Source organism: Elephantulus edwardii, unplaced genomic scaffold (assembly GCF_000299155.1).
Source record: "Elephantulus edwardii isolate Elephantulus edwardi_28Jun2011 unplaced genomic scaffold, EleEdw1.0 scaffold00003, whole genome shotgun sequence".
In the NCBI taxonomy this organism is placed as follows: Eukaryota; Metazoa; Chordata; class Mammalia; order Macroscelidea; family Macroscelididae; genus Elephantulus; species Elephantulus edwardii.
In genome coordinates this window covers 3,125,232-3,138,169 of record NW_006399753.1, presented here as the reverse complement: position 1 = coordinate 3,138,169, position 12,938 = coordinate 3,125,232, and the positions used below count along the sequence as shown (strand labels likewise).

General features: G+C 55.5%; 1 protein-coding gene across 2 annotated transcripts in view; it reads right to left on the bottom strand.

The window, feature by feature from the left end:
- Positions 1-12,938, bottom strand: part of PTK2 (protein tyrosine kinase 2) — a 128,437-nt gene that overhangs the window by 52,867 nt on the left and 62,632 nt on the right. For both annotated transcript variants that reach the window (XM_006879264.1, XM_006879263.1), the window contains exon 13: positions 668-724. In XM_006879264.1, coding sequence (XP_006879326.1) covers positions 668-724 — 57 coding nt within the window. The remainder of the gene's footprint in view (positions 1-667; positions 725-12,938) is intronic.

Here is a 12,938-nt window from a genome sequence, read left to right as displayed (position 1 = left end):
CAGCTGTAAGAGGGCCCAGGGAGGCCCCTGTGGGCCCTGCTGACTGGGCTCCACTCCCTAGGCCAGAGGTTCTCGCTCCACGTGGGACTAGGAATCTCCTCCAGCCTCTCGATATGTGGCCTGAGTTCTGGAAGCTACTCTTATCAGTTATTCAAGGCAATGAAACATAATTTTAAAGGAGCAGTGCAATTCTTTGAGTACATTAGTAAGAGTTATCCTTTGTTGTTGTTGACTGCCTTTGAGTCGAGCACCACTCACAGCACGACCCTGTGAACAAAAGGCCTGAAGCCCTTCTCCAACTCTCAACACTGAGCAAAGTTCATAGTGTTTCTGGAGGCATGTTAATTAGTAAGTAGGTGCCTTTTTCCTGCTTTAGACAATGCTAATCCTTTAATAATAAAGGTCTTTATTATCAGAGAGCCAGAAAACAAAGCTGTGTTTTTTTTCCTTTTAAATGAAAAAATATTTTTTACATTACTCTTCTTTACAAAGTGTGGAAAACAAAGTCCGCCTGAACGATGGCAGGAACTGGGTTTCAGACCCTTCTCACCACGTTGGAACCGGTGTGTGTAATAATTCTAGGGCTGAAAGTCCTCAAGAAGCAGCCAAGCCTCAATGCAAGGTGCCGGCTGCCAAATGCAAACAGGGGACCCGAGCGAGCACTTACTAGATGGCATGGTGTACGTGTCCTCCTCGTCTATGATCTCAGCATAGTCGTCTGTCTCTGCAGCAGGGGACAGAGGGACAATGCAAGCGGTTAGACGTGTGGCTTCCTGGTCCTGAGTCCACCCTGAAAAGGCAAAGCCACCTGCCCCAGTCCTCCACGACGCAGAAGCATGGTGGCTCAGCTTCTGCTGGTGTGCGAGTCATTTATGGAAATGAGAGTGACATCATTGCCCCACATGTTATAATGCAGACTTGTTCATCCGAGGACAGGCAGATCTCACACAGAAGGCCCTTGTCAAACACACGAACACACGGCAAATGCTCTGACTCAAGGACCAATTTGTCCTGATCCCAAGTGTCCACAAGTGGACCCAACCTGTGCTTCCCCCACACTGCCGTCCACCAGGCTCCCCTCTGATACCCGAGTGTACACTGCACTGTGTCTGAGCCTCCCTCCGAGGGCCATGTCCACACAGTGGACAGTGCCAATAATCAGTCTGCAGCACGAGGGGGCCCTTCTCTTCAGTGCACACCTGCTACCCTTTCTTTGAGGAGATTCACTGAACTTGTGCACAGCCCGGGTTCTGGACAGATGTCAGCAGGTATGTATCCTACCTTCCCCAAGGTTCCACTCAGACACCTGGAGAGGTTACATGAACAAATACCCTAACAGCAAATGCCCAAGGGGTCTGCTGCCGAGCCCGAGGACAAAGGGCACACTGATGTGGTGTTTCAGTGAGGACGCCCTGGCTCCACTTGCACGTATGCCTTTCTCAAGTGCAGCAGGTTCACAGGTTCACAGCCCACCACTGCATTACTGGGAAGCAGTTTCTCTGAAAGCAGCGGCAGGCCAGGGGACGGCCACGCTGGACGCTGAGGTCTTATCAGGAAGGGCATGAGTGGAGGTGCCTCATGCACGAGGACTCTGCCTGCTGGGCCAGCTGGGCCCCTCCACAGACATGGGCCTGGCGTCCACCACAGCCTCAGGGTTCTGTGCTCTGTCATTTCCTTAACGCAGGTGTGAAGCCCACAGAAACCAAGACAACAGATGGCACACGCAGTCTGCAGCCGTCGGAGGGCAACCTGCATACACGGCTCTGGTCACAGCAAAGAGAAGACAGGCTGGCCACAGTCCCACGGTGCCCATGGCAGTAGGTGGTACAAGTCAGGGGGCCAATTCTCCTCAAGACAAGCGTCACATGGAGAGGGCTCGCAGTGGAGCCCCAGAGGCAGAGGTTAAAGTGATACACTGGAAGGTCAGGGGTTCGAAGCCACCAGCCCTGGGGCAGGGAAAACAGAAGGCAACTTTTGATCCTTCAAAGATCACTAGGCATTCTGTGTCCAGGGTCACAGGAAGTCCGAACTGACGTAGTTTAGAACATCTTTAAGTCTTATCTAATGAGAGGACAATTTCTATTATTTTCATACTTATAAATAATGTTACTTAGAGGATTAAAGGGAACACTGGTGGCCTAGTGGCAAGAAGCTGCGCTGCAATCCTTAAAGCACACAGTTCGAATCCACCAGCTGCTCTGTGGGCGAAGGATGGGCAATCTCCTCCCATGTGATTAACTGCCTCTGAAAACCGGCGGAGAGTCAGCTGTGTGTTGGTTCCAACTTGATCGTACACAACAGGATTAAGGGAAAATCTGCAGTTGAAGAATTATCAATCTCAAACTGCCCGTTCCTGTCCTCTCCTGTGGTCAGTGACCCTTCAAGTGCAAGTTCTCTGCTTCTGGTGTGTCACGAGACAGGGTGAGAGCTGTGGGGAATGGAGGGGCCGTGCAGGCGTCTGTGTGACCAAGAACGGGGTCCAGCATGTCCCCAGGAGTCGGATGTGTCTCATGGAGCGGGAGGGAGTGAGGACACAGTGTCCGCTTCGTGCTCAGGACCAGCACACAACACCAGTGACACAGCCAGCCACCGAGGTCCTCAACTGTTTAGTTTACGACTCAAGAGCTCAGGGTAGGACACTCCGCTCTGGAATCACAGAAAACTCAGCAGGATTTCTGCAGACAGCAGGACTAGTGTCCAGGGAGGGCTTTTCGTGTCGAGGTCATACGTGTATGGATCTTGGTGTGGTGTGACTGACACAGTGCAGGAAATGATGGAGGTCCCAGCCTGTGTCCAGCTGCCCACTGTATGTGAGGGTCCTGGCACGGCGAAGGCCCACAGTGTGTTCCAAAGCCCATCGTTCTGCATGTCCTGGTGCGGCACAGGCCCACTGTATATCCAGGAGTCTGTTGTGGAGTGTCCCCTGGTGCGACGCAGGCCCAGTAGGTCCTAGGTCGTGGTGTGTCTCCTGTTGTAGTGCCGGCCCACTGTGTGTCCCGGAGCCCAATGAGATAAAGGTCCTGGTGTGGCGCAGGCCCACTGTGTGTTCCGGAGCCCACTCAGGTGAGGGTCTTGGCATGACGTAGGCCCAGTGTGCTCTGGAGCTGTGGTGAGGGTCCTGGCGCGGCACAGGCCCACTGTGAGTCCTGGAGCCTGTCGTGGTGCACGTCTCGAGTGACGCAGACCAGAAGGGAAACTCCAGCACGGTTTGCTCGGGTGAAGCGAGAGCTTTCTGTGTGCGGGGTGGGCGGGTGCTCCTACAGGTTTGTGTCATGTCTCCTCAAGTCACAGGGGTTCGGCACCCTTCCAGTGTACGCCAGCTCCCGCCGGTCATCACCTGTCCCCACGCTGTGTCCTCCTTCCTTCGTGGGTCTCAGCATCTGGCTCCTCTCTCTGCAGGGACACTCGACTGAAGCTGAAGCCAGTGGTCCTGCTCACTGCCCGTCCTCACAGTCACTTCCAGCCAGAGAAGAAACAGGACACTGCGGTTCTGGCTCAGTAGAAACGAACTGACTTCAACTGCACAGTGAGGTGTCATCCAGTTCCAGGCGAAGAAGGGAAGAAAACAGCACGTGCGAGGGGCCCAGGCAGGGACAGCTGTACGAGGCACACAGGACACCGTGTGCTCAGCAATCGTGGCCTGTGGCCAAAGCCTGTGAGAGAGCGTGCTCTGCGCCTGGGTCCTCGTTCCAAGGATGAAAGGAGACGCAGATGGGGCTGAGGTGTCCTGCCACCACGATGGTCCAGAGCAGGCACCCTCTCCCGTGGGGCTGCTGCGGCCTCGCTGTGGCTCCTTGGCATGCCTCTGAGCTGCTCCGCCAGCCCATGTGCCATGACTGTGCCAACTGCCCCACAGATGGCCCTGACTTAGAGCTCTCAGTGTGGCTTCCAACCCCAAGAGACTGGACGGAGCAGCAGCAGACTGGCTGAGCACGACTGGCAGGAATCAGACTACACCAAGTCCTTTGGTGAAGCCACAGAAAACCTGGACCATGAAGGAAGTGGAGGTGCGTACCGCCACATCTTGACCACACCCCAATCTATTCTGCAGTGGTTCTCATGGGCTGAATCAGCACCGTGACGTATGCAGACATCTGACCAGAAGGTTCAAGTGCTAACAGGTGATGGTTTGGCTGAGTTTCTGTTATTCTGGCCTGAGGGGTGGTTCCAAACGGAAGGAGTCCTGAAAAACCAGAGCCCAGCCTGAAGCTGCCTGGGTCCCCGATGCTGGCATGACGGAGGGATGATGATGCTGGGGTGACGAAGGTGTGAGGGCAACGCCACAGGCGCAGAGGTCTAGGCATAGACCGGGCACTCACTTTTGAGGACGGGATGCATTGCTGAGGTCTCACTGCAGGTCAAGAGCTGTTAGAAGACTCGATCAGTCATCTTGTCCTGAGGATGCAGCACCGTGACCATCAGCCCTGACGGAGGGGCAGCGAGAGGACGCAGAGCCAGTCGGGGGCAGGGAGGTGTCAGCACGGCCGGTGGTGCAAGAATCAAGCTTCTTGGAGACCTTTTATGACGCTAATGAGACCAGACACATGGCATGCTCTCAAACAAAGATCTTTACCCAAGGAAAAGTTCTGGATACTTCTCCAGCCTGGACTCAGTTCTGCTCCAGTCTGTCCAGACCTGGTACCCGGCAGAGTTTCAGGCGGCCTGGCCGAGCTACAGACTGGAGAAGCCAGAAACCGAGGCTTCTCCGCCCTGTGCTGCGCTGCCACAGAAGCACAAGGTCCACGATATGCCGACAGTGGTGGAGGAGACGGCTGCCAGCTCCTTGTGACAAGCAGGCAGTGAGGGTCCCAGTCCCGTCCTTGCAGGAAACACCTCTACGGTTATGTCGCCACACGTGGAGCCAGCATGTGTGCAGAGGCCTGGGCGGACGCCTCGGGCAGGGACACCAACAGCTGTACCATCAAGGGACCCGAGCAGCAGCCTCAAGACCAGAGCTCAGGAGCTGTGACCTGCTGACTCCCACACCGACGCCAAGGACAGTACAGACCCATCACGACCACATGCCCATCAGTGGCGGGTGGCCCTCCACTGGGCACAATCCTGACGTGCTGCTTTGACTTTGCTGCCATCTCCACCCTAGAAGGACTGGGTTGGCCGGGGGTCCCCCAGCAGGATTAGACCGGCTGTGGTTAGGAAGCTCTGGTGTGACCACACTCCCAGTCGGCACCGTCCCTGGGTGACCACTTGCTACCATGAAGTGGGGTTGGGCTCAGTGGCGCTTCACCAGGTTTCCAGGTGCATCGGTCCTGTCAAGACGAGGCTGCCCACCCGGCCCCATCGAGCAGCAGGTGGACTCACCAGCCCGACCTGGTTAGCAGCCTGATGCATGACACTCGGTGCCACCAGAGCTCCTTTCTCCAGAAAACTCCAGAAGCCTTGAGAAACAATGAGGCCTGCGTGCTCCTAAGCACCAGAAGAGCCCTACTCATTCCTCAGTGTTAATGCTGGCCTTGGACCAAGGCCTGCAGATGCTTCTGGAAAGGAGCTCACAGGGGAGTTTTAGGCTTGACGGGTCACGAGGTCTCAGTGGCACCCTCCCTGGGCCACTGCAGCACGCAAGCAGCCTCTACTGTTAGGTGACAGGTGGGTGGGGCTACCTCCAACAGCACTTTGTTCAGAGACGTGGAAGTTAGAACTGTCCCGTTTCCATATTCTTCTCTGTGACAGTAGCCCTGCCCAAGTCATCTGAAGCAACAGACACACTGTAAGTGCAGAATGGGTGAGCCTGTGTGTGGACACCTAACCAGGACGGTGGACTGAACTCGCCCAGCCTGTCAATCCGGAAATGGGCCCAGGTGACTCGCTGCACTGTCAGAGTCAAGTAAGGAGGGCTGAACACACGACAGTGCCCAGCGAGGGCGAGGCGGGACACACAGCAGCCCCACCACAGACCAAGACACACATTCACTGGGCTGGAAGCGAGGGCTGGGGTGGAGAGCCAAGGGCCGGGCCTGCTTCACTCCTGCTCCCTCTCCGGGTTGTCCTCTTCCCTAGGTGGACTCAATTTGTTTGCCCCTCTGTGGGTGAGGTCAGCTGTGGACTCACGGGGAGCCCCCCTCGGTGGAGGAACCTGGGGCTGGGCTGGGGAGTGGCAGAGTGCTAGCCTGCCGGCTGTCCCGTGTTTGCTCACGCTTCACCCTGTGGTGGGAGACTGCCCGCCACCACAGAGCCCACTCGAAAGAGAGCTTCTGCCCCTCAGACTTCAGGGGACACGGCCTTCCAAGCTGAGGCTGGCCAGGGTCTGTCACTGCGCTTGCCCTGTGTACTACACTGAAGCAGTGCCACCCTCTCACAGAATGGACGGGGTGGGACCATCGGGTGGAAAAGCCCCCCGGTGTCAGGGTGCAGAGTGCTCCTCCTTCAACAGGACGCTTCATGCGGTGGTGACCTGAGCAGTGGGCCCTCTCCCCACTCCTGGTAAAGTGCTGGCAGAAACCACCCCAGTGCCCCGTGGTGTTCCTCCACCACTGTAGCTGCCGTGCGACTGCTGGTGGCTTCCCGGACTCCCCCCTTCACCCCAAACAGGATGGGACACGTGCCACAGCTGGGAGCACCGGGCCCTAGCGCCGTCCAGCACAGCCGGTCTCACTCAGCAGCTTCACCTCGGACTCCGTGGTGTGGGAACAGCGATGTGAGCAGCGTGCCATGAGCACAGCCACTGCAGATTTACCACTGCGATGCGGCCTCACGGACCCTGGGGGGTGGTCACTTCACACCCTTTACATGCTCCATTGGATCAAAACCACACTTCGTCTTTCAGTAATTCTTGAGCTGTTTTTACATTAATAAATAATCATATCACATTAGAAACACAAATGTGAAAATAAATATTACCGTCCCCACTAATTTCATCTGCAGATCCAGGTGGCATGCAAAGAAAGGAGAGGGGGCAGAGGGCAGAGGGAAGGAGAGGAGGACAGAGAAGAGGGAGAGAGGGGGAAACACACTATTAAAATGACAGGTAAACCAAAGAGCAAGGCACACAATCAGTAACCCCCAGGTTTAAGCCCAAGGTTAAAGACTACAGTGCAAGTACGTTCACTTCAACTTGAGAGCATTATGGCAGGATTACGCTGTCAGCGTGTCACACAGCGGCCACAGACAGCTGTAATGCAGGGTTTCGGCTCGTCTCCCCTGCGGCTTTCTCTATGTGCCTCGAGTTGGAATCAACCCATAGCTGGTCGTCCACAGGTCTCCAGAGGCCCAAAGGCAGGGGAGAAGCCCGCCCACCCTTCCTGTGGAGCGCCTGGAGGCCTCTGCCTTTGGACTGGCAGTGCAACTTGGCACCACGAGGCCACCAGAACTCCTGGATTTATACCACAGACAACAAAATTCATCTGATCTTCTTTCATACATTAACTGCCACTACATTCCACAAAGGAGATTTGAGCTTTCTTCAACCGTGAGGAAAACAGTGGTTACTAGCACGTGTGGTGAGGGTAATCCAGGGAGTGGGCCCCCACTGCCCAGCCCCTCCAGCCCAGTGCCCAAGTGGACGTGGGGGATCTGGCCCAGCAATGGGCTCTGAAGAGCACAGCCAGTAAGTAAGGCCCCGCTCACTAAAGTCTCCACCTAAATGTGGTCAGTGTGTGAGGACGTACTGTCCCAGGACGACATGCCGTCTTGGTTTCCCAAGAAGGGGGTCTCAGTGGCCCAGCATGGACAGCTGCCCAGTGTCCACCCACCCCAGCGTCCACTCCACCCAGCCCATCACTCAGGCGCATGCATGTTAGAAGTCCATGACGCTTCAACAGTGTGGACACCCCGAGGCCACTGTGGGGCCTGACATGCAGATACAATCTGCCCCGCAAGCAGGCTGTCCCGCACTGAAGGCGGTGGCCAGACCCCGGCAGACACGAGCCCCTTCCCCTGCGCCTCTAGAAGCGTCGGTGGGGTTAGTTCCCAAAGCTTCTGTGAATGAGAGCCAGTATAAACAGCGCAGTACCCGGGCCACGAGGATCGTGGGAACAGAAGACCAGAGGCAGAAAGCGCCTAACTTTCTTAGCTCTGTGCCGGCAGTGACTGCCTCCTTGACAGCAAGGCGAGGGGGGAGAGAGACAGAGAGGAATTACTGAGAGGCGAGCAGCAGGCCTTCACCTGCCGGCGCACGTGGAAAGGAAACTGCAGACACTCCGTCACTCCCACACTTTCACCTTGGCCTTGAGAATCCCACGAACTCTCAAATGCATTTTCCTGTTTTAGCAAAAACTGGCACCACAGAGCCAAAGGAAGACACAGGCTTTTTCACGAGTAACAAAACCAAGATAAGACGAGACAAAAACAAAGACGACTAAAAAAGAACTCAAGACTGTACCATCAGCCCTGCAGCCACAAGGAAGCTGTAAAGAGAGCTAGCAGATCAGATTTGTGAAAAAGCTTGTCTCTCCAAATCAGTGACAAAGACAGCCAGTCACAGGCCACAAAAGCACAGCTTCAAGAAGGGATGAGCAGTGGGTGGGAGGGTGTCTGACGCAGACTTCGAAGGCATATGAATGAATGCTTGCGTGCCTGTTCATCTACTCCAAACGCCTGTGAGAGCCAGCGTACCTCGTTGGGTCAACAAGGCCAGCCTGGTTAGAGAACAGAAGTGGGCAGGAGACTGACAGGGCTAGCACTGTGAAAAGGACAGTATTGTCCCTGTCAGGGTGGCAAGTTTGTGCTCAAGTGAAGGCAGGCCGCAGTCACAGCCTGGGGAGAGGCCCTACTTGGAACACGGGGCAGACAGGCAGTAGGCATCAACAGGACAGGTCAGCACTGTGGGTCCAGAGTCGCGTGGTCACCAGGCAGACAGTATTCAGATGGTTCTGGTGTCCAGAGAGGAGGGAAGAACTGTCTCCTCACTGCTCTGCGAAGGAGCGTGGCTGGAGGACAGCGCTGGGTCCTGAACCCTGCCCGAGTGCAAAACGTGCACCGCCGACATGACTGATGACCCTGTGGCCACATGCCTGCTTCCCCCGTTTCATCAACGCTGTGCGGAGAAGATGGCTCTTCTCTCTGTTCCAGGAACCAGGTGACACACCTGTGTGATCTGGGAGGGTACACTCAGTGCTCGTCACACTCATCCCCTGGAGGGCCCACGTCTAAAGGATGAAGGGGAAGGAAGTGACTGTGGCCCTTGGGCCTCCGCAGGACACCAGGACAGGACCCGTGCGATCAGCACCAACTGCCATCTGCAGGGTCATACTCTCAGCTCTCAGAAACCACACGGGCACTGCTGTCACAGACCATCGAGCTGGTTCCCAGCGCCCTTCTGTTAACAGAACCAAGCACTGTCTGAGCCATGGAAACAGGGTTCCCATGACTGCTGGGGGGAGGAGAGGTCCGAGGGGGCAGCGGCCTGGCCTGGGACCAAGTGCTCATATCTTGTTCACACATCACACACAGGTGTCCTTCTCATCGCCCTCCTGTGGGAGGCAGAGAACCATAAGCGTCTCAAAGGCAGGAAGTCTCCAGACACTGGCCACCTCACAAAACCTTTCCCTAGACCAGAGAGGAGGCTGTCAAAGTCTGAGCTCTAACGTGCCAGGACATAAGTGGCTGCTGCGCTGCCCATGTGACATGTGATAAATGCACAACAAGCCACGAGGTGTGTCACTCACCAGATTTAACACCGTGCACTGTTGTTACTGAGTGCCTTCAAGAGGCGCACATCTCATAGTGACCTTATGATCAAAAGGCCGGAAGCCTCTCTACAAATAGCAACCTTTCTCAAAGTTCACAGAGTTTCTGGAGGCACGTTGTTTAGGAAGCGGATGCCGCTCCCGCTTCCAAATCATGTGCACTAGACCTTGACATTAGGGAAGGAAAGTCGTTCTTCTTTCCTAGAAGCCAGGATTTCGATCATGTTTTCTAACAGACAGAAACCACCCCAGTGCCTTCAAAACCAAACTCACAGCGAAATTCAGCTGCAGATGGTGCCAAGTGTGAGCAGAGAGCAGGGTGAAGGCAGGAGTCGGGGCTGGCTCTGCACGGTGTTCACGAGCCAAGCTGGACGCACACTCGTTGGTGCGTGTGGACCTGCTGGGAACCCAGGGCGGTCGAGCCTAAGCCGTCATCCTGCAGTGAGAGGTCAGCACGTGTTCACGACAGGGCCACAGGCTCGAGCAAGGGCTGGGCAGCCAGCAAACAGCACCACCAAGTGCTCCTCCCAGCCACGTGCACCCTGACGCCGCACCAGGGTTCGGTCACTTCAGAAAGGAAGGTCTGTGCCCACCAAACCCAGGCCGCTCCACTAAGCCTCGGAGAGCTTCACGCCTCACTTCATTTCTGCTGCCTGAGCCGCCCGGCTGTGGGAAGCTCACTCAGGTGGTCTCAACCCAAAACGACGTCGGGCACAAAAGGACCCACTCGGCTGGCCGTGTGCTGCCTCACAGGCCTGCGGGGCTCCGGTCCACTGCGGCAGCCACCATTTCAGGCCTTCTCATGGCTACAGGCTGTCCGGCCCACTGTTTCCTAACCTCCTTGTGACATGCAGGTGACAGCCTCTCAGGTGAACCCTCAGCAACCCTTCCTAACAAAGCATGGTGTTCGGGGAGCATGCCAGGGAAATGGGGACTCTGGGCACAGTCTGTAAAATGCTTTCAACCTGGCACTTACTCCTCAAGAAGTGTCTCTGCCGCCAATGCCACCCTCACGGTCCCCACCCCTAGGGAACACTCCAGCGACGAGCAAGGCCAAGGAGTGTCTCTGCCTTTCTGCTCCTGGTGCTGGTTCTCCAGGGCCCAGCATCCGTCCACATCGAACTGCCTTGGGGCCATGTACCCCGATGTCTGCAGGAATGAGGAATGGGCTCGGAGTCTGGGTGGGTTCTAGGAGAACCACGTCCATCAAGGACTGCCCACAGAAATGCAGAGTGCTACCGAGGCACGAAGAGGCCGCTTCCTCCTGGAACAATCCGGGAAGGCTTTAGGAGGCGGTGAAAGCTGCTCTGGGTCTTGATGAGGAGGTAGGAGTTTTGTCGGTGCCATCTCCCCAAGTGCTAGTTCCACTGAACTTGGCCTGAGCCACGCCAGGCTTGCTGCTGAGACACGTGTCACAGCGTGTGGAGGACGGAGGGGTCCACTGCCACTCAGGAAGCAGGCAGCAGGGGATGGTCAAGCTCAGCAAGGACCTCTTGCAGAGATGGTGCCACACTGGGAAGCAGCCACTGGGTACTCAATGACCTGCTTCGCCCGTGTGTCAAAGTGTCCTGAGGAACAGGCATGTGCCAACACTGCAGGCCTGAACGCGCTGACATGAGAAGACAGAGCCGCCATGCTGGGCCACCCAGAACACGGGACAAAGACACGGTGGCACTGAGGAGCAGGCATCAACTTCGTCGTCATCGTTGTTGTTAAGTGCCATCGAGTTGCAGGCGACTCTCAGGGACTCTGAACGAAAGACCTGGACACCAGTATAATCTTCATCCTCTCTCCAGGCTCATAGGGTTTCCAGAGGCAAGCTATTGTCGAAGTGAATGCCACTCCTGTTTCCAAGCTTGTTTTAATTGGGAAGCTCCAACAAACACTGTCCACCACGGGTAACCATTATCGCATTTGACACATCGGTGGCACAGTGTTCAGCTTCACAGCAACCACGAGTTACCTCTGTACAGTGGCACTGGGAGCAAGCATCAACTTTACACACACACACACACACACACACACACACACACTAACAACAGGGAAGCAGATAACGCAAGGCTTTCCGGGCTGAGCTAAGGAGCCAGACCCGAACTGAGTCATAACAGAACATTTCTAACCAGAGGAGTGACTCAACCAAATCTGCAGAGGAGGAATCCAAGAAGAAGTCAACGGAGAATGAAGCGTGAACCTCAAGTTAATGAAGGTTGCTGAAGAAATGATGTCAGAACCAGACATGCTGTGTCTTTTCACATATAACACGCTATGTGACTAACACATGCACATGCATGTAACACGCACAGGAAATGAAGGAATAAGGAAAGGGGACTTGGCATTTACAACACAGAGTACGCCACAGACACTCTGCAAGAAACTATGGTGAGAAGGATGGGGGGTGGGAGCCAGACAGGAATTCGAACCATGACTTCATGACCAGTTTTGTAATCTGGGGTCAAATGACTTAACCTGCCTCAGATCTCTGTTGTGTTCTTTCTGTAGAAGAGAAATGACCTCAGGCTTACTGCAGTGACTGTGTGATCACACACACATCAGGACTCGCTAAATGCCAGTGAATGGTATGATTAACGGGCACCTGAAGCAGAGGGAAAGCAGAGAGACAGCCAAGAGAGGGGAAATATAGACGTCTAGCAGGACACAGCTACGAAGAGAAACTGAGGGTTAAGATCAGAAGACCTGAAGGGCTGAGAGAGCAAAGGGAAGGCCGTGCTCTGAAAGCAGGTCAGGACCAGACACTTCCTCTGAGGGGCCATGGAGTGTGCATGTGACAAACAGCACAGCCAAGAGCTTCAGGGCTCGTTCTCAACCTGGGCTTTAGTATAGGAAGGGGAGAGCCAGTGTCAAGCTGACTCACTGCTCTACAGAACATTCTAGAAAACAGGCTCCTGCTGGATTACCTGGATGTGTAGTGGCTTCCCCCCCCCCCCAACTAGGTTACAAATACCTCCAAAACTGCCACCTGTCTGGCACATGGGGGTGATTGTAGAGCCTTCACAGTATCGCGTGGCCCAGGGATGGTTCCTCCCAAGGAGGGGCACTCATTCCTCCGAGAACATGCTGGAACCTGAGGCTAGCTAGTGGCCTGCTATGGTCCAGAGAAGCCAGCTCCCACGCTCTGCAGGGCGTGAGCATGGTTCCCCCAAAGGACGCAGCACTGCCCAGGATCGCAGCCACGGGCGTCGCACAGGCACGCTGCCCTCACAGGAAAGGCGTTCGTAACGCTGCGTCCAGTGAGGACAACTACATTCTTACTCTAGGTCACCGACAAAAAAAAACAAA